Below are 25,746 nucleotides of genomic sequence, written 5' to 3'. Positions count from 1 at the left end.
AAAAACTTCTTGTGCTGTATTATTTAGGTCTTACAACAACATGGCATTAGTCTTGAAGCTGCAGAACATGGTATTCTTTGTCACAAATGCAAGTCATGGACACAAAGCGTTTCAAAGGGTTTTTTGCACTCATGGCTCATTGCAGTTGCACCTTGAGATGCTTGGAGACGTGAGGGAGCATCTCTGCTGGAGCTGGCTCCCTGTAAGCGTAGCTTGGAGCCAGGATGTAGCTGAACAACATAGAAGATACACTCCCAACAGCTCCACACAAGCTGGGAATCTGAAAAAATAGGAATATGCTCCTGGGGTATTGCTCTGTGGAAGCCACACTCTTCCCCTGCCTGCTGTAGTTAAACTGCCTTCAGGATCTATTTGCACACCCAGACAGCGGTCTTAAAGATCTAAAAGATCTAAAGCACATCTGACAAAATTATCTCTGGAATTTGTAATGCTCTACTTTACAAATTGGCTCAGATTCATACCAGAGACATCTCTGTGGAAGGATTCTTTGGCTTTCTAGGAAAGGTATAGGCAATATTCACAGCAGAAGACTGTCCCCTATTACACTGATTGCTGGACACTGGCTGAAGACATGGTTTCTGTATTGTTTTTCAGGGACTGTATAATACAAGATCATAAAACTACAAACTGTCCCCTTTTTTCATATTCTTACACACACAACCTTTTCTACTAACACAGAATTGTTCCAGATCCATGTTCACCATCTCTGTAACACATAGAACAAAGGTGTCTGACTCATATTTTCTCCCTTTTTCTTACTGACTTTAGCTTACGGAGTAAAAGTCAGCAAATAATGGGAGGATCTGTTGAAGAGGTTCCTGGCCAGTATTCAGGAATCAGCTAAAGAGCATCAACTGAAGGGTAGCAAAAAGGTAGCAAAAAAGACTGAGGGTAGCAAAAAGTCACTAAATGTCTGCAAAGCTGATGCCCAGCTGGCCATAAATGTTTGCAGAGGAGAGTTCTCAGAAAGCAAAGAATGTAAAGAGAACAGATTTTCCAAGTGGCTCAAGTGGCTTGAGCAGCCCGATAATACCACAACACTGCCCTTTCCTGCTTCATTCTCATGACTGGGTTATACCCACAGAAATGGATAGTTGACTCAAGCAGGATGTGAACTTAGGAAAAAAAAAAGCCCCACTGCCCTGAAGTGGCTGATCATGAGTAAGCTTTAGTTCTGGTGCCATGGATATGAATATAACACTGTATTTATACATACCATAAACACAAGCTACACTAGTTCTTTCACACGTTTGTACAGCATCAGGCTTGCTTCAAGCCAACTTGGAGCACATCAGAGGAGCCAGAGTCTGTCTGGGCCTAAATTCTGCAGGCAAACCATGTAGTAATTCTGGTGTGATCGATGATGCTAGAGAGCAGCCACACAGAGCCAGTGATGTAACTCTTGTGCATTGTGTGGCACTTGGTGGCTCTTCAGCACATATCTGGTAAGTGCTGCAATTTTAGACACATTATAAAGGTGAGAGCAAGGCGAACTCTCAAGGCAGACTGCAGTATTGTAGATAAAAAAGTGATATCCCAATGGCAAGCAATCCATGCTCTGTTTGCATTCAGGGAGGGACAACTCCAGCCCCACATGGTCCTGTGTAGAGGCTAAACGAAATCTGTAAAGACAAAGGAAATCTGGCACTTCTGTTGAGTCACCAAGCTGGGGGTCCATGTGAACAAATAAAGTACGTGTAGAGTAGAAATGTCACCTAGCTGTTCTCCACATCACTGACAAGGTGAATCCTGACCTGGAAGTGCCCATTTCTCTCACTCCCATTTAAAGGAGTCCAGCACCACAGATGCAGACCTCTGTTCTTGTAGATGTCTAGCAGAGGTGAGGTGATTCCTTCCTCCAACAACCTCAGTTCTCAGTGATACACTCTTAGGACAGCTCTCCTCAACTGGTAGAAGACTTTCAGTCTCAGAGCCTGAGGTGAGATGACTGTTAAATAGCTTTGAGATTTTACCCCTAAAGAAACATGCTTCACTGTGCTTTTGTTTGGTTTGGTTTTTTGGTTTGGTTTGGGGTTTTTTGGGGTTTTCTTTGGTTTGGTTTGCTGGGTTTTTTTGGTTTTGTTTTTGGGGTTTTTTTTTTTTAAAGACTGAAAATTCTGTGTGAGCGCTACAGACCTTCTGTTTTTTTGTAGGGATGAGTCCCAAATGCCATAGAAACACATAAATATCATGTCTGTACATGTAAACTAAATGACCTGAATGGTCTTTTCTTCTCTCCTTTATAGGACATCCCAAGCAAAGGCCAGCCACCCCAAAGAATGGATTCTCCTCCAAACCAGGAGAGGGGCGAGACACTGAGAAGCAGTTCATTCAGAAACTGAAGGAAAAGTGTGAGGAGCAGTCTCGGCAATTAATCAATATCCAAAATGAGCTTAAAAGGGCCAGCTGTGGCTTTGATGTCTTTGCTATAACAACACAGTACTTTTTCAGGCAGGTAAGTGCAATGGGTGCTTCTTACCATCAAAAAGATTCTTTGCCTTTTTACCTGTCACTTGCCCAAATTTATTCCATAGTCCCTGAAAATCTGTTCTTGGGACCAAAGCATGTAATTTATTTACAATTATTATTATGAGAAGGGAATTTAAATTTCATAGAATTATAGAAAGGAAAACTGGAATGACAAAGGAAATCTGGCACCTCTGTTAAGACACCAAGCTTGGCGATTGGGTGGCCAAAGAAACTGTGTGTAAGGTGTGATGTCATCCAATCTGATAAGTTTGATGTCATATATTAGAAAAAAGAGTTCAGGAACTTGGAAAAGGAATAATTTTGAATGAAGTATTTATCACAAGCAGGGGATTTTAGGAGTAAAGGAGATGCAGAAACTTAGAAGCCCCAGTCTCTGATTGTTAGAGCTGGAATGGAAAGTGTAACTGAGATATTAATACTTGCAGGCAACCAAAGCTGTTAGATGAAGGAAACTATTTGATTTCCCTCAATAATTATCTACTCTTCCTCTTCACCATGAATTGGGCAGGGTGTCCCTGTTACAGGGCTGCCAACTCCTGAAGATGTTGGGATAACATTACCTCAGCATGTAGACACTCAGCAGGTATAGAGAAAATAAAGAAAATATTTCTGGTAATTAGAGAACATAATTTATTCACTCAAGTCAAAATGAAAAAATGTTAAGACAACCGAAATAACCATGAAAGACTTGAAGGTATTGCTTGTTTCAAAAGCTGTTTAATGATCTAGAAAATGTAGCTGGGCTCTGAAGCCCAGGCCTGGTTCACACCATGCCCATGTATTTTATAACATCCCAGGTTAAGCTGGTGTCCTGGCTACTTTGTAAAATAGGCAATCACCAGCAGTAGGACCCAAGGTTCAGATAATACCCTTGATTGCCTGTTTGTCTACTTTTGGAAGAGACAAGAATAAATTTTCTGTGTTAAATGAGAGAAGGAAAAGCAAGGAAATAAAACCTAAATTCAGTCAGTCTTAAAAATCCTGAAATACTTTATTTAGTTTTGGGGCTTTTTATAATAGTGGGAAAGGTTACCTTTGAATAAATAGCCACGGTTCACACTGTTCCTTAAGTAGGAGCTGATCTTGCCAGGGAAGATTAAATGAACTGAAAAAACAGGGAATTTTTAAAATGCCCTAAATATTTTAAATACCTTCCCAGGAGATCTTTTCCCTCTATATTTGATATTTGTGTATTTTAGGACTTATTGGGTATTTCTAAATACTTTTGGGTGGGTTTGGGTTTTTTTGTTTTTGTTTTCGTTTGGGTTTTTTGTGGGGTTGTTTTTGTTTGTTTGTTTTTGTTTTTAGCTAACTGTGGAGTATCCTTGTTTAAATCAGAGGGAAATAAAAAAAGGCAGATCATTGTCAGCTCAACTTTGTCTGTGCATTGTCCACTGAGGAGAGATTTTTCATCACATGCCTCATTCACAATTTGCTGAAGGAACTCTGGAATCTTGGGCATATCTCTTTCATTTCCTCTGGATATGTTTTAAATGAGAACAGCTGCTGCAACTGAGCTTTGAGATGACTGTCCTGCTGTTGGTACACGTTGTATCTGTCCTGAAAATGCGTCCTGCATTGAACAAGTCAGGTGTCTTTATTTAATAGCATCCACTCCGATGGTCTCTGAGTCCTGGCCAAGCATAGCTGCACAGCTTGTTCCCAGCTCCTCTGTATTTATCAGGCCAGCTGAGGATTGCAGTAATGCTCCTCTTAGTGGCTGGAGGTGAAATATAACACACCTGTAGAATTCAAGCGCCTTCAGGTTTGGGCAGGACTGGATGTAGATTTGTTTCAGATCCATGCAGATGTGGTACCTCCTTTGGGAGTATGGTTTGCTTTAGGCTCCATTTTTGGTGCCTGCAGGCAGGTGAGCACTTCATGAAGACCATTTAAAGCATCAAATACCTGAATTTCTGCTTGAGTTACTCGCCTGTCTTGTCTGAGACTCCCAGGGAGCACTACAGCTGCTGCACTCTTAAATTCACTGCTTAAATTGAGAACCTCCATACAGTGGGACAATCTGGGACTACTCAAGGAGTTGTGTAACTGGGCAGTCATTTGTCTTGCGACATAGACACAGGCTTACAAGCTTTTGAGTGTCATTTGCAAATACAATATGTAGACATTTTCTGAGGTGGCATTATTGTCTGAAAGCTTGAGCAAAATTGAGTTGGCTGGCTTTGAGTTGGGGCAGCATGAAACCAACTTTTCACATTATAAAAATAATAGTTGGGTGTATCTGAAAACCCTGCAGCAAAGTGGTTGAGGTCTGAGTGGAACTGCAGTATGGCAAAAGAAAAACATTCATTCAATAAAAAGGTTCAGCCTTATTCCAGAGAGGTTTAGGGTTGATTTGTCCAGCTAGCAGTTCCACTCTTGTTTAGCGAAGGGCCCGATCCTATTTTGGTACAAGGGACCCTCTTTTGGGCTGATAGTCATTTGTGGCCAATATGTCTCTCTTTCCTTACATCACAACCAAATAATATTCAAAACATAGATTTTTCTCAGATTTTGGTGTAAATTATGTTGTAAAATGTGCTCCTAGGCAGTGAGGACAGGACTGAGTCTTGAAAACAGCAAGTAGGAGTCTTCCCATGCCTGTGACTCACTTGTCTTGCTCACGTTGTTTCTGCTCTCTTTCCAGAGCTGGGGAAAGCGCCAATGCAAGTGGTCCTACAGACATGTTTAGCTGTGTAGAATAAGAGTGTTGGACCACACCAGAAGTTCCTTTGAGTGCTTTAAGATTACATGACCATTTTCTTATAATTTTTTTTAATTTGTTTTCTGACTATTTCAGACCACTGCTGAATGGTATCCTGGAATCATCTCTTCCTTAGTTGAAAATGCTTGTAATTGGCAAGATTCTTTTAACTGGCACCTAGAAGTGCACAATATGTATCAGTATTTAATACAGACCCATTAAATGCCACTTAAACCAACTTTCTATCCTTGGGAAAAGCCTAGGCAATCGAAGCAGGTGATAACTGAGGCAGTAGACATAAAAAATATTAAAGCAGTGGTTCTGACATAAGCATGAAAAGTAATGATTGCAGTACCTGTGCAGAGCATGGCTTTCAATCATTATTTAATTAGCAGATGTATTAGCTTAAGACCCTCATATATGCACATGACTCTTGTTGACTTTTGGAACTGCTTCAAATTAATTCTGAAGAGGAGCAGATTAAGTTTGTCCTTAATGTTGTCAGATGTTCGTCTTGCCGACACAGCCCTCGTGCTGTGCTGGTATTCCAAAGTGAACAACTGGCTAACGGGAGCTGGAGTGATACCAGGAAGACTTTTTAGAACAAGTATCTCCAGAGCCCTGGTTTGCATCACTCCTGACCTGCTCTGGCTTGTTAACCCAGTGACAGTGGCAGTCCTGGCCCAGTTTCAGCCCTGTTCAGCCAAGTGGCCAGCAGTCATCTCTTGGAAGTGCTAACAGTGCCATCTAAAGGAGAGTAACCCAAAGTGACAAATCCGGGAGACAAAATCTTTCCGGATATAAAAAGGGAGGAAAACATATAAATCCACTTTCGTGTCTCTAGTACACTCATAGAAGTGTTGTGTTGAGGGCTGTTGTGGCCAAACTGCACCAAGGCTCTGCAATCCAGCCTGCCCCAGCAGGCAGCAGTGGAGTCCCAGTTCTGCCTCTGAAATTTCAGAGGAGGACTCTAGAGCCACAGTGCATGTGAGGAGAAGGGATCCTTTCTGGGCTGCAGGCCTCAAGGGTGGGAGCAGGTCAGGGAAAGGGTTATGCTGGAGTAGCCTGTCCCATACTCTGCTTAGGCCTGGAGATGTTTCCAGACCTGCAGCATGGCCTCTTGATATGTTTTTCATCATGGGGGAATAACTTCTCAGGACAGGTCCCAGCATGAGCGCAGCTGGATCAGCTGGGAATGGAGGAAACACAGAGATGTCCTGAACAACAGCTGGGACAGCACTGCAGTACTTGATGACATCCCAGAACTCTGTGTCTGCCAGGACTGGGAAGGGCACGTCACCAGTGACCAGAGTGTGTGTGTCTGCACATCTAATCATGGGCATACAATACTTGTATTCCAGAAAAGTAAACACACCCAGGCATATCCTGCAAAATCTAGGATGGGCAAGGAAAACCTGTTCCCTCATTCAAATAACAAATTGATGTGTGCTGGGGTGTTTCTTTCAGAGGAATGTTCCTGTGAATGGACAATATGCCACCCAGCATCACGTAACATCCTTGGCCAGATGTTAATGACCACCTGTACTAGGGGCAAAATTGGTCATGCTATAAGTCACCATTGCCCAAAACCCCACCATTGCCTCCAAAACATTAATTTGGGCTAACATTTCAAAGGATTATCTCAGGCTAAGCTGAAAATGGTTTATTTTCACAGTCATCTCAGAGAATGAGTTCAAGAGAAATATATCTATTGTTCGTGCCTGATGCTGGCAGAGTGGTAAGAAGCCAGCACTCATCAGAAAAATTGAGTTTCTGGCTTTCAGGGCAATGCTTTCCCAGCATTTGCAAAACATGTTTGAATTAGGCCCAAGAATTGTCCTTAGAAAAGTGCCATTCCTCCCTCCTCACTATTACAGTTAGGCTGCATGTCCTGTATTGAGCAAGTTCATTCTTTACGATGCTCCTGATGAAGACCAGAGCAGTCAGAGCAGCTCAATATTTTCATTCTGTATCCTGAAAAAAAATATGCTTTGGACTCGTCAAACACTGACAGTTTAGGGTTATGAATCAAAAGCATTTTATTGCAAGGAAAACAAAATATTTTGTTTGCTTGGGAGGAAAAACATAGAAAGAAGCTCTGTCATCATTTAGAGCTTTCTAAACTGCTTTTCAAGGGGAAAGGTACAAGATTTGGTACGTGGGGCTATTAGTTACAGTAAAACAGAGCAGTAAGAATCCAGAGGTATACTCCTTTACTCACAAGCATTACAGTGAAGTCTCTATAGTGCAGATGTTATGGGACCTGCAGGCCACTCAGACATGGTCAGTCAACCCAAGGAATAGATTTGGATTTGTGAAATTAAGGAAATCACCTTCTGCAGGCCCCCTGCTTATTTGCTGTGTATGCTAAAAGTCAGGCAGTGAGTAGGTAAGATGCTATAAGAAAAGAAACCTTAAAGCAGCTCAGTGTCTCTCCCTCCCTCATCCTTTGGGTACCTGGATCTTACTGCTTCCAGAGAGTACGGCTAGCCCTGCTTCAGGCCTTGCAAAACAGAAGGAAAAAGGTGTAGGGAACCTCTTGGCTTCTCCCTGTGTCCTCAGTGGTCCTCTTAGAGACACTGCTGTGACAAAATTACAAATTTTAGTTTTGAAAGGTGGAAAAATATGCTTCCCTGGGGAGTGCTGGTTTAGTTACATGGTCTTATTTTGAAAAAAACAAAACAAAACAAAACAAAAAGACCAACCAACCAAACAAACAAAAAAAAAAAAAAAAGAGCCAAATCAGACTATATTTGTATCCTTGGCTGGAGAAGAATTTTGTTAGTTACACATAAATATTTTAAATATTGAGATAAGCATTCTAATGGTCCTCTTGTAGAGGTTTTAAATGGCCATTATAATTAAAGACCTCTTTATTTACATGTTGTCCTTGAAGAGAAATATATTTAGGATGTGTGCCAAGCATCAGGTAAAAGTGGATTTATTTTCTTCTTTTGTTTGTATTATCAATCTCTGTGTAAGCAACTTTGAAGGCCTTGATTTTATACTGCATTCAGAGGAAAAAACATTTAAGAGTCAGAAGTGGTTTTTGTGATGTTGGCAGCCTCCAAGCTGGGTATACATCTGGGCTTGAGGGATTTGGCAACACATTGGAAGTGGTGTGAAAAGCAGTGATGAGTAATAGGGTCCAGTGCTGTTGTGGCCTCTCATCATGCAGAGGACAGGGAAAACCCAAATCACAGTGTTTTCATGCTGTTCTTTAAGATCAGCAAAGGAGGCAATGGAAATTTGTACCTCTTTTAAATTCCATGCATTTTAAATTCCTCTCTTAAGGCAAAGAGGCAATATCCTCAGATCAATCATTGTTTGTTTTCTGGTGTTTTGTTTTTTGGAGATTTTTTCTTTTGATCGATTAATTGATTACTCCCCAGAGACATTCTACCAAGATTTCTAATAAGAATGTAACAGAACAAAGGCTTTACAATTTGGTGTAGATCAATAGGTGCAAGGTTTATGTATGAAAGTATTAATCACACCAGAAACAGGAGAATTTTTCTGTTTCCATGCAAAAACAGAAATATTTAGCAAATTAAAATTTATAAATACCTTTCAGGAAGTGAATAAGGAAACCATAACTCTCACAAGCAGTGGGGTGGACAAGACCTGGCCTGCCCAGGTCAGAGGGATCCCATCTTCTCTTTGGGAGTCAAAAAGCAGAGCCTCCCTGCAAAAGCAAACTTCTCAGAGCATCTCTTGTTTTACACGTATGTTTTTGTGCATAAAATATTTATGACAAGTCCAAATGTCACTCTTTAAAGTTGGTGTTAAGGGCGAGGCCATGCCTCAACTCACAGATAATCTTCAGAGCCATTTCAAAATGAAATTTTTTAATAGAAGTCTAAGGAAGGTTGGAATCAGCCTAGGGAGAGGTCAAATACTGAGTTCCCTTCCCAGAAGAAGCAGTGACCACTGAGTAACTTGACACATATTTACATGCTGCTGGTTACTTTTCAGTAACCTGTCCCTCTGGCAGATCCACGTCCTTCTTTCCCATGAGGCCAACCTCAGGCATCACCTGATCACTCATTCTGTGGCTGAAGCCTCACCTGGAGATTCCCATTGCAGCACCCCAGGAGCTCTCCTTCCCCAGATACACACCCATGGCCTTTTTCCTGCTTGGATTTTCACACCTCTGGCAGCAATACTTTTGTTTGGTGATTTTACATCCCCCTCAGGTCAAAGTGGCACGGCTCCATTAATATAGACATGTCCAATAATGACCCATATAGGCATTATAATAATATTGGCAGCAATGATCAGTGCAATTGATCTTCAGATTTTTCAAGTGATCTTAGTACTGCTACAGTCTAAAAAGAGAAACAATTTATTATCCATAACAAAGGTCTGGCAATGCTAAATGTCCATCAAACCAACTATGTGCTAGCTTTTTAATTCGGGAATACTAGGGTTTTGGCCATCACAAAACATAAAGCATAGCCTCACTTAGAAAATCAATTTTTATCTTCTTATTTACCAGTGGAATACAATCTGTTTAAGTTAACATTAGCTTGTGTTTAACCAGATTACACAGAACAAAGAACAAAAAGATGATGGGATTGAACTGGGTTTGTTGAAAACAGAAAGCACTTGGCTGACTTAATGTATTCCTCTTTGTTAATATTTGAGCTTTATACAGCATTCTTAATAGAAATTAAGACATTAAAGTTTTTGTTATTCTACAATTATCTCAACGAGTGCTAGACACCTCAAGGATGACACAAAGATGATGTCCCAGTCCTGGAGCATTTAGCATCTAAATAGGCAAAAGCCTGAATAAAACTGGTGTGTCAAAGTGACTGAGTCTGGAGATTACCCTATATTTAGTTTCTTAGAGGATTTGTATGGGAAGATAGACACATGTTTGTGTGTGTGTGTGCATGGATACACACACCTGCAGGCACTGAAGCACACTGTGCTGCGTGTTCTGCTTTCAGGTATCCTCTGGGAAGAGGGTCTGTGTTTCCAGTGACTGTAGAGAGGATAGGGCTAGAGCACCAGAGGACCTGGGATCACCAACAGGGTCACAGTGATAGGCATGAGGATTGGGCAGTGAGATGTCCTGCCAGTGCATCACCCAAGTGCAGTAGTGAGGGCAGCCAGGAAGTCAGAGCAAGCCCACATACAGCAGAAGGTGCAGAGACAGCAATGCTTATGTGTATGCAGCTCTGTGAGCTGTCAAAGAGAGCCCAGTGAGTAGTTTCCCCTCTGCAGACAGGGATACTCCCACTGTTCATGTTTATTTACACCAAATAGGTGTGATGAATATTTTACATCCCACACAGGTTCGTCCCATCTGCCCTTGTTGGTGTTTCCCGTGGCGCAGCACACGGCTCCAGGCAGCTGCAGAAATGAGCAGCAGGACGTGTCCTCAGTAGCACTGCTGGGCTGATGGCTGATTCTGAGACAAACAGGCTCCACAGTTGTTCTTATTACCACACTCTGGTTTCATCTGTGGGGGGAAATTAGCTGTATTTCTTCATTGTTTTATGTTGGTTTTCTTTAATTGATTGGTGCACTAGAGTCAATGAATAGACCCAGAGGGATGCTTCTCCTCATGGGATGTACTGAGTATGTGCACATGGATTGTACAAGAAGCACCTTTGCTGTGCTGGCTGGGGAGTACCAGGGTCCGTCACCATTTACCAAGAGGTGCCTGAACTTGGACATTACTTGAGGCTGGAGATGCCTTTACACACCTGAGATTTGGTACCCCAGGCACTTGGCTGCATGCTGCAGGAGGACCCTGCAGTTCTGTGCAGGGTCTTGGCTTCCCCAAGAGCAGAGAAAGCTGTTTTCCCCCTTCATTTGCAATATTACCTCATCTGGCACATGGGACATTCTTCTTGTGCCCAGCAGGGGCACCTTGCTCAGGCTGAACCTTAGCCTGGGGGAGTGGTCTGACCACAAGACAGTTGTGATCCCTTCAGCAGCTGGAAGTTGGCTGCATTTCTGGAAATGGTTTTTGAAGCTTCCTGGAAAAACTTGTGTCATGCTGAGCTGCCTGCTTTAAGCTGCCTCACACTTAGCAGCCAGGCAGGAGGTAAGCACCAAGGCAAGTCTCTGACAGGCAAAGCTCCCCAGCCCTCCAGAGAGGCAGTGACAGCCCACAGATAACTTGCAGGGTAGGGAAAGACATGCTTGATAGGTGAAAGTGTCTGCAGAGTTATTCTGCCCTGGAAAGTAGATGGAAAATTTTTAGGAGGGACTGGGTGTTGTCCAGATATCTCTGCATTTCCAGTGGGATCCATGTTGCAAAAGAAAAAAGGTTTTGGGATTTCTTTCTGCTCTGACTGTAAAAAACAGAGATCACCTTCTGATGTGTTACAGGTTTCCAGATATTTGGCCTGATTTTTTTATGCTTTCACCTCTTGCTTACTGGTATTCTTAAAAACAAACACATTACAAAGGAGCATCACATGCTCAAAGCAATGGCTAAATACATGAAAAGGATTATTTCAGAAATAAACAGGGAACAGTTAGGTATATACCATATATTTATGTAGGTGCCATTCATATGACTATAACGCTTGAACTTCTTTCCCATAGCCTTGGAATATCTTCTGTTTCATGTTAAACTTAATTTCACCAATCTTCAGTTAAAATGCAGTACTAGAAGTTACTGAGTGTTAGATGCACTTTAAAAAAATGTTCTGTCTTCTTTCCCCTGCCCCAAAGGCATTTTTAAATGTCATTTGTAGAAAGACTTCAGATTATTTGCTGTGTTCCCTCACCAATGCATACTCCTAAGCTAGAATGCTCTGCTGATACAACTCCCTGTCTCTCCAAAATTACTGTCGCATTCCCAGGGGGTGACAGTGTAAATATCGCAAGTTCTCTTATGTAGATCCATCAGCAGATGCATTCAGAGCTGACGCACAAGAGGGGCTTTGCAGCAGTCTAGTGGAACTTTCCCTGTTGATCAAAATTCCTGGCTGATGTGAGGTTGTTCCAGTGCAAAGCAAGGCTTGAAAATACAGATAGACCATGACAACTATTTCACCTCCTGTGGTTCAAGACTGTGTGCCACATCTGCAAAAACCTCTCGTATAGACATGCTGACAGAAATGCAGCGCTTCCTTTATAAGTGAAGTTCTGATGTGATCTTCAGTATTTCAAGTATTTCTTATCCCATTTGCAGTCCATGTGGACACTGGTTACAGATTTAAGCAGCTGGAGAGCCACATATTTGATGAGTGGACTGCAAGCTGCCTGCACTTTGGAGCATATAAAACCAACACGCTCACATTCCCACTGCACTGGTTTTGAGTGATGGATGCAGAAAAGCCAGGCTGAAACCAGCTCTGCCTGGAACTGTGGTCTGTTTCCATCAGCTGGAAGGGAGTAACCCAAGGAGCAATTAGAGCTTCTGGTGTCAGCACAAATCAATGTGAGCTTCCACTGTGAGCATGTGTCATGAAAGGCTGTCAAGATCTTTGGGTAAGTAAGCAGAGATGCAGCCAGTAGAAATGAGGCAGTGACAACACCTGCACATTCAGCACTGGGGAGATTGATACTGAATATATGACATTTAGCACTGATGCTCACACATCTTCACAAGACAATGAAAAATGAGGAGGTAAAAGAAGAGTAATAAACAACTCTGAGATCTGGAAAAATCCCTTTTTGTGAGAGACAGCAAAGAACTGTTGACTTCTTTGTGAAAAAAGACAAAGTGGCTTGAGTGCAGAGCAGAAAAATTCTCAAAAGGAGGTACTGCTGTGTACCAGAAATCAGGAGAAAATTTAGCAGAAACTACTGCTAAACTTTTGCAGAAGTTTCGCAGCTTCAACACGTGAAGGAAGCACAGACTTTTAGGGCTAGAGATGATCAGTTATTAGAAGAAACCACTGTGAGAAGAGAAAGCAGATCCACACCTTCATGTCAGCAGCTGGCCAATGGTTGCCTTTATAGAGGGGATGTTTTCATCAAATGTTGTTATAGAACAGCAACTGTGTGAAATATCATGTCCTGTGATAAGAAAAATCATACTATTTGATTGAACCATCAGTTTGTCCTTTGACCTTAAAGTCTACTAAGATCAATAGGTAGCAAGAATATCTGGGCATTTAATATTTGCTGGTCCAATACATGTTCGAGGGGAGATGCCTATTTTGAGGTTGAAAGCATTTTTCAGACAATGTTGAGTTTTCCATGCAGAACAGCTTTTCATCACACTCTCTAATGCAGGGTAAATTGCACCTTCTTCTGAATTTTCTGGCAATAATTATGGCTCGATGCAGGATCTGGATTAGACAGACCATGACTCAAAGATATATATAAATGGTAATTATTGTGTTCCAAGGACATTTTTGCCTTTCTTTCAAGTGGAAAGTGTATCTCCTTGATAACTCCTTCTGTGTCCTTACAGCCATCCAAGAGTATGTATCTGCACTTTTGAATCAAATACCCAACACACAACCTGTCTCTCGCTTAAACCCCCTTTCAGGTCTGAGCTATCTGGTTCCAGAAATGGACTCTAAAAGGTTTCAGCTGCAATTCTCCTGAAATTCTCTGGCTTTGCTCTCGCCCCTGAGATCTAATTCACATGCAGCTTCCTACAATCACTTCTCACACATCATTGCTTCAGAAGGTGGTGGTGTGGTTATTATAACGTTTATTATGGTTCTTCCTTAAAACCAGCTCTAACTACAGATGAGTTAGTATAAAAGATGTGTTTCTAAAATGAGTTCTAAAAGTCATCTGAATTGGGTTTTCTTTGGGTAAAAAAAACCTCCCAAGCCCACAACTAATTGTTTGAATTCTCCTCAATGGTAGTAAGTACTGTTCCTCTCAGCAGAGCACTGAGAATCTTTCCAATAGGAGAACCTTGGTCAATGTAAAGCTGCTGGAATTTTTTGTCAGTGCCATTGCTGTCATAGAATGTCAGCACTTGTGCCTTGCTCTGCTTGGCCTCAAAGTACAGCAGCTTGAAGTTGTCATTGGCTTTGGGCCAGAGCAACTCAGGAGTGGAGGAGAGGAGATTACCTGTTTGCTGGGAGAAGGGAACATTTCTCTGCAAAGCTGATTTAAGAAAATGGCCATCTGCTTGCAGCTACTCAGAGGTTTGGAATTCAGATATAGCCTTGCAGGGGATGTATTCCTGGGTAGAGGGCAAGTGAGGAGTTCAGTGAAAATCTGCATTTTTTCTTGTGATCTTGGTGCATAAATGATATTTCATATGAAGAAACATGAATTCCCTGACAGTGAGAGCTAGTTCATTTGGAATGCTTACTTTGTACTGTTCCGGCCATCAAGAACTAGAAAACATAGTAACCAAGCATTGTTCTCTCATGAATTTTAATCCATGGCCTTGCAAACTACTGACACTAAAATAAATGTAAGGCTACACTAGCAGAAATAACAAAACTCTGAAGGAATTCTGTTTAGATCCTCACATTCTTTTTATATGATAAATGAATTTAAAAAGGAGTCATCTGGCTGGGCTCTCTCACTTGAGAAACAGAGGGCAAGTAGTCCGTGTTAATTCGCTAAATTCTATAGTAAACATTCTATTCATCCAAATATGCAATAGCATAATTGTACAGTTGAAAAACTAGATTAAAAAACACTTGCTTCCATATAAGTTGCCTGAGGATCATTAAAACCTCATGGTACTGAGTCATGCACAAAATGTGAAGCCTCACTGTAAATCCAAGGGAAATTGCCATTCTGGGGCCATCTGGCATGACTTTCAGCTAGCTGAGTCATCTCACTGAAACTCATTGCTGACTGCTCATGGCTTCAGAAATCCCCAAATCACTGTATTACATTTTCTGAATTTTTTGTTGTTGTTGTTTTGGTTTTTTTTAAGTTAGGCAAGGACAAAAGTAAGAACCCTAACCTGGAAAATAATCAACCATGTGTGTATGTCTGAAGAGCAATGTGGAGAACTGTGCTCCTGATGAGAGAGCTGTGTCAAAACTTGTGATGCACCTCCAACAAGGAAAGTGAGGTGTAATACTGAATGTATTTGCTTTTCTTATTTCCTTGGGCCACTGTAGTTTTCAATCTGACAAGATTAGGGTTCAGGGTCTTGTGAGGATTCTCCTCCTGGCTAACAGCAGAGTGTGGATTCCATTCCTTGTCCTGGGGAAGCTGGTCCTGTGCCAGTGAAGCTGACTCTCCCCAAATTCACCACTTTACCCCTGCTTTAGTTTTAACCTCCATCTGATTCAGTGCCCAAACACTTACGGGACTATAAGGAAGGAAGCTGGGACAAAACAGGTGACCGGGAGAGGGGAAGATTAAAACAATTCCTCTGAGCAGCACTCATCTTCATTGGTTTCAAGCACTCACAGAAATACAATGTGACTGACAATTTCAATAAGTGAAATTGGAAAGAGAATTTACGACTAGTTGAGACTGTTGTCAAATTATACTGCTTGCAGAATTGAAGAATTAAGAATGCTGACAATAAATCAGTTTCAGTCTTTGAGGCCGATGTTTGTCTTACTGAAAAATAGATTGAGTTTACCCACTTGTCTGCAACTCTGTCAGTATAGTCAGCTGCCCTCTTGTAGGTGTCAAAATTCTGACAAAGTCCACCTGCATGTTGTGTCACACAAACTGTAACAGTGTTTGAAGAGAGTACATGCAGGGAAATAGGTTGTGATAATCACATAAAATGTGCTGGATGTCCCTTCTCCTTGCCTTGCTCTCCCATCTTTGGCATGCCACTCAATCATTTTCTGAGCCCCCTGTTCAAAATGCATTGCTGGAATAGCATTGCCCTATTCTGCCTCAGCACTGCCTCAGACAAAATCCTGCCCCCAGTGAATGCTGCCAGCCAGACTTCTCCTCCTGCCACCCTCTGGAGGTGTTCAATGTCGCTGTCACGCTCACCAGCCGCTGTTGACTGCAGAGAATGCCAGGAGGCGGCAGCTGCCGATAACCTGGCTTATCCATCACTCTCCAGAGCTGGGACACTACAGACCTTGCAGTGTCTCGGCTGTGCACCAGGTCCTCTGCATCTGGCTGTCACATCTCATTCCCGCAGTCTCCTGTTCCTTGTCTCCCTTCACCACTGCATATCCCTTTGTCCTCTGAAATGCCACCTGCAGAACAATCTTTCCTTTCACCCTAGTTTCATCTCTTTTTTTTTTGAATCTGTACTTTTGTTTCTTTACCAGGTGAAACAGTTTTTGAACTTTTGGTTTGCCCCACCTCAGCTTTCTCTCCCGATTACCTCTCTCTGTATCCCCGTGGTGCTGTCTTCAGTCTCCCCCACCCCTAACCACTGTCTCCTTCAGCTTTCTCCTTGCTTCTTTTGTTTATTTCCATAAGCACTGGATACTGCCCTAACAACTTACTCCTACAGCTGGCAGTCCTCTTGCAAACAAATTTGCATCCCCTCATATTTCCTGCATTGTTTTTTGCTGCTCATGCCCTCAGAATGTTATCTATTCGAATTTAATTGAATGTTTGTTTGACATACTTCACATGCTATGCCCGTCAGCAAGCCTTTCCAGTGTTTCATAAAGGATGAATAATATGCAGGTCCCTTGAGGATTCTCCTGCTCTGTGACACACATAGCACTGCATTACTACCTTTATCTGCCAGAGCTTCCCCAAGACTTTGGTTCTGTTTCTCCTTCTCCATGGATCTCCATCTTCAGTATCCTTACACTGTGAAAATCCAGGAAAAGCACTATATTTCTCCCAGGAAGGTTAGCCAGCCTCCAAAATATAGGGAAACATCAGATACTGATGTAGATGATGATCAGATAATGGGAATCCAAATCTTCTTATATATGTCAGAATATATGTATAGAACCCTGATAATCTATTCTTTATTCTCTACAGAGCAGAGTGATACACTGATACATAGAGACCATTATGGAGCTAAAGAGAATAATGTGCCCCATTTGGGGATCATAGTAAATTATAAAATATGGCAAATGTAACCCTACCTCTCCCAGTTTAGTCCAGATAGATGTAAAATACTGGAATTGCTTGGACAGTAAATAGGAATTGTATTATGTGCATCATGGAAGAAAGCATTGATTCTGTCACTGTAGGGAAAAATTGCTGCCCATGGTGCCCCTTTACCATTGGAATAGGTTGTTTAAGACTGGGCCACTCCCCTGGGACATTTAGGAACATGTAGGTATCCTCCTTGGCCTTTAATTACCTAGGAGCCTTACCCTGTCTGGTGCTAACTACATTGTGTTTCCACTGAAGTCAATAAATATTGTAAAAGATACCCTATTAAGTCACTTGTTTTGTGCAATTACTTTAATGGTTTAAAATCTAATTTTATCAGACTTATTTCTTCTTATATTTGTTGCTAATCCTATACATAAGGAACTTTCTTTGTGGAATTTATCTGTATTTTCTCTTTCCAATAATGAAACAAATAGACAACTTTCATGAAGAATGTTTTTTTTACTAACAGTGCAGGTTTTCCCAGCCCGTGTTGATCTCTGTCTTATCCACAGACTTCTTCATTCTGCCTTGAAGGGAAATGTGAGCCAGATCTGTTGGGACAGAGTTCCATGCAAAGCAGTTTGGCAGAGGCACATTCCCATTCCGGGTGTGGACCATCAGCAAAATCCATAGCAATATATTGGTGACGATGCAAAGACAAGCAGTATTGCAGGGATAGGAAAAGCTAGCAAAGTTCATTCTGGGTCATCAAATCCCGACCCTCCCTGTTGCCAAATCCTACCACTTCTTCCCTAAAATGTTCGACTTTCAGCTTGAAAGCCACTGTATTTTCCTCTGTTTCTACCAGAGGACTGTTTCAGACTCTCTTGTGGCTTAGGTATGCCCAAGTTCACACCCTTTTATCCTTATGTAAATGCATTTTTTGACCTTGAAACATTTCTGCCTCTCTTAGTGCTCTCCCTTTATTTATAGAAAGGCTGTAATTTTCAAATTTTACTGCTGTTTTCTTAGAAGAAGCAGATGTGTATTTACATGGCACCCCTCCAGTGGTGTGGGCTGTCTATTCCCTGCCTCAGAACTGCTATCCCCCAAACATGGGGGTGGTTTCAGGTGAGACCTCTCTGTGACTTTTCTTAAAGCATTTAAACTTCCCTCTTAGTGTTTCCTAGAGCCTAAGGTTGTATTTGCTTTATTGAGATATGAACAGTAGACATTGTTCTTATTCATCCCATGACTGGATAAGCAACACAGGTTTTTGCTGTTATTTCCAGCTGATGAGTTTCTATCCTCTACTTGAATTTCCTGTTATTTGTCCCTATGATTGGGACCTTGGACTGCTCAATAGTCTATATTTCTTATCATGACCACTCCTATAGCCCTAAATGGCATCCAGCTTGAGAAGCGTGGTGTTTTAACTCACCCCTTGATGGACAGGGCATCCCAGCATCACATTAGCATTAGCATTCACTAATATTTGACCAGGGTCAAAAGTGAACCATGTGACTTGTCCCCAGGGCTGATCTTTGAACAGCTCTATTAATTATCCCCACTCAGCCCAATAGTTCCATTTACTGCAACTCCTTCTCCTCTTCCCCCAACTCCTTCTCCTCTTCCCCCTCTTCACTCCTTCAGCAACTCCCAGTCTTTCCTGGCCTGATGATCAGTGTGGTTGGCACCACATGGTCACCTGGTCATGTCACATGTAACATGGGAGTTACATTTACCCTTATCTGAAAATATCAATTATTTCGGTGTACAGGGGCAGCAGTCTGCACTGGTGGCAGATCTATCTGCCTTTGGTGCTCTCTTGTGCTTAACAAGGTGTTTTAAAAATATTATTCCTCTCAGTATTTGATCTACATGAGCCACATGCCACTGAAATCAGGCAGACAACTCTAGCAGATCAAAAGTAGCAAGCAATAATTTAAAAACCTTGTTTTGAACCTGCTGTTTAAAGTGCCAGTTCTCACAGAATGTGGCTGTAGGGGCTGTCCTCTCCTCTGATGTGCCTGCTTTGCTGAGTGTTTTGCTCCTGTCTCATTTATGTCCATTTCCTTTTCTATATCCTTAATTCCCAAGGTATTGCTGCCCTCAGGTGTGTGCTCAAAGTCCTTCACATAGTAACCTACCTGTCAGCATGCTGCCACCACAGAGACCCCTCCTAAATTCTTTCTTCATCCTCCTCGTTTGTACCTTTGACTGAGGAACTGCTCTTTAAAATAGATCATATTTTCCACTTGCTTTCTTAACTTTGGTCTTTTCTCACCTTAATGCTACACCTGCTTGACCTGAAAGACGAGGTTTAATTCAAACTGAGTTTGGTTTTACTTCCTCCAAAAGGATCTAAGCTGACCAAAGAGCCCAGCAGCTCTCCCAATTACATCCCCTTATCAATCCTAAATCCACCTCTGGGACCTCAATCCACCCTTGCCAGAAGGACAACAGACAATTTCTGCTTAATTTAAGTTCCACTTTAATATTTTTTCTTCCAGTTTAGTGCTTAAGTGGTACTAAAGTCATGCATAGACCTTGCTAGCTAATCTTTACCTTAGATTTATAATCACTTGTAAACAGCAAATCCCCCGTTCTTAGCAAAGCAGTTGAAGAAGATGAGTACTTCATTTTAAAAGCACAACAAAAGGAATAAAGGCTGGGTTTTATTTTCCCTGCCTGACAGTCAGACATGGATCTAAATACTGTAGTTCTAATAGCCAGCTCAGAGAAATGGCCATAGTAATTTGTCTACATGTGGTTGCGTAGGTTTTCTTCTATGGCAGTTAGAAAGTTTCCAGTTGGGTTTTGGATTGGAAAAGATCCCAATTACAGACTTCAGGTTGTGTGGTGAAAAAAAAAGCTCCTACAGTGAGGATGAAATTATTTCACCATAGAAGGAAGACTCTTTTTACCTCTACTCTGTAGCTGTTCAGTAGCCAACCAAATTAATTTTCAAATGCTGTAAAGAAAGTTAAGTCTTGAACAGAAATGTTAAAAGACATGTATTTGGAGTACAATTTTAAATTTTGTTTGCTATTTGGGTTTGATTTTTTGTTTATTTGTTTGTTAGGTGGGGTCCTTATGTTGTTGGCTTTGTCTGTTTTCTTGTTTTTAATTACTTGACTGTGATATTCTAAAACTTTAGTTGAAGTCCTGGCAGGGCTAAGGAAGAACGAGAGAGAATAAGAAGTTAACACAAAACACAATTTCCTGAGAACTTAAATGTAATTTAACAGTTTTGTTGGACATTCTTGTTGGTTCCTACCATTTTTTAAATCACTTTGTGCACCACCAGTTGAACATATATTTAAACAAAAACACCTGTCCAGAGAAGCACAGACCAGAGCATCTTTCCCACCAGAAGGCAGAGCTGTTCAGCAGTAAGGGCAATGTCACTTTTCTTATGTTTGGTAGTGATTTGGCTTTCAGGAAGAGAGTGGTTTTCAGGTTTAAACAGTGGACACAGCACAAATACCACCTTGGGTGTGAGTCACTTAACCCTTTTGCCTTTTCCCAGCAAATCAAATTATGTTAATTGTCTAACATAAATTATTAGAGAAAAATGTGTCACGTCAAAAGCAACAGCCCAGGAGAAATGAGGCTGCTGCAGCTTCATGTCCTGGGTCCGGCCAAGAAAATGTGCTCCCTGTAGGCAAACTGATACAGACCAGACATGCAGCACACCCGTGTGTATATGCAGGTTAGGGTTAGGTGGTTGTTGTATCATGTAAATACATATGTATACATGGCCAAAAAGTTAGGCCTGCCCTTGAGAATTACAGAAGTCTCCGGGCACGTTGCACACATCTGGTTTTGTCATGACAAGAAGTCGCCGAGGTCCAGTGGATGTTGGTCATCCTCACGATTTAAACAAACGATTTCACGAAAACTCCTTTCAGGGCGATTAGAGCGTCTGGGGAGGCTGGGGGACACCCGGGAGTGGGGGGACACCCCTCACGGCCCGCGGACGAGCCGGCGGCCGGTGTCGCAGCCTGGAGCGAGCCGCTGGCAGGCAGCGCCCGCCGCCGGGCCCCGCGGAGCCGCGCAGCGCTGCGCTCGCCCCGGGGACGCGCCGGCAGAGCCGCGCAGAGCAGTGCCGAGCCGCAGAGCCGTGCCGAGCCGTGCAGAGCTGTGCAGAGCCCTGTCCAGCCGCAGAGCCACGCAGGACCGCGCAGATCCGTGCCCAGCCGTCCCCAGCCGTGCCCAGCCGCAGAGCCCGCAGGGCGGCCGGGAGGGCCCCAGTGCGGCAGAGCCGGGAGGGGATTTGGGAGCGCTGCGGGACAACAAGCGCGGCGGCAGCCAGCCGGGACACAGCTTAGAGGCACCATCCGAGCGGGAGCGCAGGACGGGGACTACGGTGATCGGTGGCTGTGGATGCGGCACGGAGAAGAGAAGCCAGCGGCACCCCGGCTGAGAGCCCGGTCTCGGATTTCAGCGCCTTTGGGGCTGTCGCTGCGAAGTTTCCAGCCCCGTCCCGGCAGCCGCCCGCCCCGGCACTTCCCTGCGATGGCGCTGCTGGACGTGCCCTGCCGTGGGCAAGCCTTTGCCAGCCGGAGCAACATTTTTCGGGAGAGGCCGGATCCAGCGGGCGAGCAGCGGTGCGGCGGCAGGGCGGGGAGCGGGCAGCGCTTGCCGGGGGGCGAACCCGCCGGGCTCCGCGGCACCGTCCCTTCCCCGCATCCGCCGGCATCCCCCGGCATCCCCTGGAGCCCCGGGAGGCATCAGGTTGACAAGTCCCCTTGGCCGGTCTCGGCGCGGGGGGACGTGACATCCCTTTCTGACAGTGTCACCGCCCGGGGCTGGTCCTCCGGCTCCGGGCCAGGCCGGAGGCAGTCCGGCGGGTGTCGGTCCGGTGGGTGGCTGTCCTGCCAGCATGGGCAAATGCTGCTCCACGTGTTTTCCCCCCTGTCTGTGCGAGGACGAGACGGTACTTTTGCCTCTTTCTTTTATCCTTTAGGGAAAGGGAAGGACGGTAGCCTTGACAAAGCCTGTGCTGCTGCTTCTCGCTGGGGTCGGTGGCGGATGCGCTTCCCGGGTGGCGGAGAGGGGAGCGATGCTCGGCTTGTTTGCAGTGTGCTGATCTCCCCTTCACCAGGGACAGGTCTAAGTGTCGCTTTCTCATGCACTGCAGTGCCTTACATAAGTTTATCCTGCAGTCTAAATTGAAGGGTTGGATGCTCGTGAAACAAGGAGGGACTGCTGGCATCTTCTGTAGCAACAGTCGGTTTGATACTTTGTTCTGCTTTTCTTACATTTTCAATAGCCATGTCGAGTACAAGTTATAAGGGAAACTTGCAGAGAGTTTTAAAGTTTGAAGAGATATTATTCAGCCTATAGCTGTCCTAAAGTTTTACATCTTCAACAGAGGAATGATCTTCCGGTCTAGGAGAAGTGAAACAAGACAAAACTACCTGTTTTCTTATGTTTCTGTGAATCGAAATTAAACACATTCCTAGGCACCAAAATGGGTCGTGTAAGAAATGTAAGTAAGTAAGTACACATCTACAGGCAGCAGGAAAATAGCATGTGTAAGAGTTGTTGTGGGACGCTTTGAACACATAGCTTTTCCCATTATTATTCTAGAAATTTTCCTGGGTTTTATGTACAGAAGAGTGAGAGAATGAACATATACATTTAATTTGATTAATAGAAAATATCTTGGCAAAAACACATGTTTGTGCAGTGTATTCTGTTAGAGTTTGCCTTTATGATATATTCATACAACTCTTATAAAACTGATTGTGTCTCCCATTTACCTAATAATAGTTCAAATATAGCTCAAGATATGCTACTAACCAGGTTAAGAAAAAATGTGTGGGTTAATATAAAACTTGGAAAAGTGTAGTCACTGTGGAATATCTAAGTGCTTGTAAACTTTAACCTAAAGGGTGTTATGAGGAAGGATTACCTGACAATCAGCATGATTGAACAGCACTGTTAAAACACCTCTTTTTAAAGGAACACTGTAGGTAATTTTGAATATCAGCTGCAGTGGGATTCAGTTATTGCTTCTACAAGTTTCATCTGAAATATTTATTGGTACAAGAGAATTCCCAGTGTATATGTTTCTCTTTTCGATTATAATATAACACCTTGCCACAGGGAAGCCTGAATACATCACAACAGTGACTAAGCACCATTTGCAGGTCAAGGATTTTTTTTTTTTTTAGTATTTTGAAAGCTCTGCATAGAAGACTGGAGAAACTGGGGGAGCAGTTTTCATAGCAAGTGCCACAGAGCATCTCAGCATCTCCTGATATTTTAGGAGATACTGTAGAGAACTGAGAAGTGTTTGTACAGTGGAGACACTGTACATGCATTTGGATCTTAGAATATAAACAAACAAGTTGGCAGGGTGGAGAGTCTTGTCAATTTGGGAAGATAACTCCAGGCTCCCAGGTTTGTTTCCTAGCTGCTGCTGATTTTCTTTGTGGATCTGAGCAATTTTCTGGCATTCCTTGCCTTATCTGACCCATTTGTACTTACTATTACTTACCTATTGTTAAAAAGTACCTGGAGGTTTACTTAATTACTATTTCTAATTCATTTGTACCTTTCAGTTAGGTTGTAGCTCTCAGAGGAGAGAGACTCTAAGACAAACCCCAAATCTACCTCCCCATCCCTCAGTTATTCCTGGTCCAAGGTAAAATCTTGACTTGTCTCTCTGATGATGTGTCCTTGAGGATATCTACCTGTCATCTGAAGCTCCATGCAACTAAAGCAGAGCCTTTCATAGGACCACAGAATTACAGAATAGTGTGGGTTGGAAGGGATCTTTAAAGACCATCTAGTCCGACACCACTGCAATGAGCAGGGACATCTTCAATGAGATCAGGTTGCCCAGTGCCCCATTCAGCCTCTGCCCACAATTCATCACTACCTCCTCTCTTAATCTGTTTGAACAAAGCCAGCATCTTTCCCATCCTCAGGTCCGTATTATGACGTCTCCTACCAAGTTATTTTCCAAGGTCCTTGCATGTGGTTATATTCAGCTGATATTTTTCTGAGCTACACTGCTAGGTTTGGCCACTGTTACTTAATTGTACAAATTCCTGTTCTCTTCCTACTCCTCTGCCTTGTTTTCTGGAGCTCTTGCACCAGTGTAGGTCATGCCTCAGTCCATCCTCAGGATGTTTTGAGTTGAATGGAGAAGTCACATGTGCCATTTTCAGTGTCTGTTTCACTTGCTGAAATGCTGTCCAGTATCAAGCCTTTCACAGGAGAAATATTAGGAGGTCTGTATGCTATAGAGCTGATGATAGGAAAGAGTTGTTACTGTGTCTTTTATTCAACAGAGCAGTAGGGCAAACACATCATTCTACCTCTTTTATTCTACTTTTCTTTCTGTCTGAGGAGATGGGTCATATTCCAGTCACAAGACTTAATGCTTATGTTGCAGAGTTTAGGAATGAGGAAGAAGTTTTTTTCATCTCCATCATGAGTGTAATCTTATTTTATGAAAATTACTTCACTATCAGAGTAATTTCTTGGGATAGAGCCAACAGAAGACCTTTGTCATCATTTTTCTGAAAAGTAATGCAGTCCGTCATTCATTAAAAGTACATGAAAAGTAAATGCAACATTTTAATTTGTGCTAAACACACTGTTTTGATTTCACATTTTTGGGCATAAAAAAAAGAATTCCAGATCACATCAAAGAATTTTTTTCTTCCTTGCCATTTAACTGCTGCACTGGAAATTTGCACAATCCCTTTACAGGATCTTTGGTCTTTTCACCTACTGAAAACAGGTGTGTACAGATGATGAACCTTATTAAACCTAAGTTAGATTTGGCCCTTGGATGCTCACCCTCAATGGCTCAGCTCCAAGTGGTGACCTAGAAGAGAATCCCTACAAAGCTCCTTTGAGATGTTGAGCCTTAGTGGACACAAAACTCGGTGGTAGACAGCTGCCTACCCTGCCTTCTCTTTCAAATACTTTGTTGAGATAAATATTAATGAAGATTGATTAACCCAGTGGGACATCCTCTTGACTCGGTTTCTTATCCATTTGTTTTGGGGATGTTTTTCCTTGTGTGCTTGTGAATTTTTGAATTGCTGTGATGTTCTGATGGTGGATGTAAAGGAATCTCGGCACTGAATGTGATAGCTTTACATTCCAAAGTCAGAAGATCCAGATTTGCTCTACTGTAATCTTTGGTTTCCTTAGTGCTGGCATTCCCAGTTCCCTGGCTACACTGACAGGGGGGTGCTGGTTATCTGCAGATACTGATGATAACAAGCAGGGGCTTTTTTGTTTTGCATTGCTGTCGTGTTTACACTGTCGCTGGAGCACGTGCAGTCCAAACCTATCATGTCACACTGACAAAGCAGGTTTCAGTTACAGAAGATTGTCAGGGTTTTGTGAACTCACTGCACATCCAGGAAACCATGAGGCTGATTTCAGCCAAAACTACACCTCACTTCTCTTCCACAAGTAGAAGATAAGCACTCATGCTGTTGCTCTCTAGAAGAACTCTCTGAGTAAGAGGGACTTCTTGAAACCTTGTCAATGAGGGCCTTGCACATCTGATCTCCCAGGAAGCATAAGTGTGAAGTCCCAAAGAGCACACAGGAAGCTCTGACCAAAATAAAACACAATGCAGGAAGTATTGGCAGAGCAGTAAAATG

At 42.8% G+C, this 25,746-nt stretch overlaps 1 protein-coding gene across 1 annotated transcript in view; it reads left to right on the top strand.

Moving 5' to 3' along the window:
• The window catches only part of MTUS2 (microtubule associated scaffold protein 2), a 170,097-nt gene that overhangs the window by 120,876 nt on the left and 23,475 nt on the right, over nucleotides 1-25,746 (top strand). Inside the window, exon 7 of the mRNA XM_088052304.1 lies at nucleotides 2,268-2,476. Coding sequence (XP_087908430.1) covers nucleotides 2,268-2,476 — 209 coding nt within the window. The remainder of the gene's footprint in view (nucleotides 1-2,267; nucleotides 2,477-25,746) is intronic.

This window comes from Pseudopodoces humilis, chromosome 2, assembly GCF_049639895.1.
Source record: "Pseudopodoces humilis isolate 2021_Gansu_Grassland_sample_001 chromosome 2, ASM4963989v1, whole genome shotgun sequence".
In the NCBI taxonomy this organism is placed as follows: Eukaryota; Metazoa; Chordata; class Aves; order Passeriformes; family Paridae; genus Pseudopodoces; species Pseudopodoces humilis.
The sequence above is the reverse complement of the archived record's forward strand: the minus strand, read 5'-3'. Positions and strand labels throughout refer to the sequence as shown.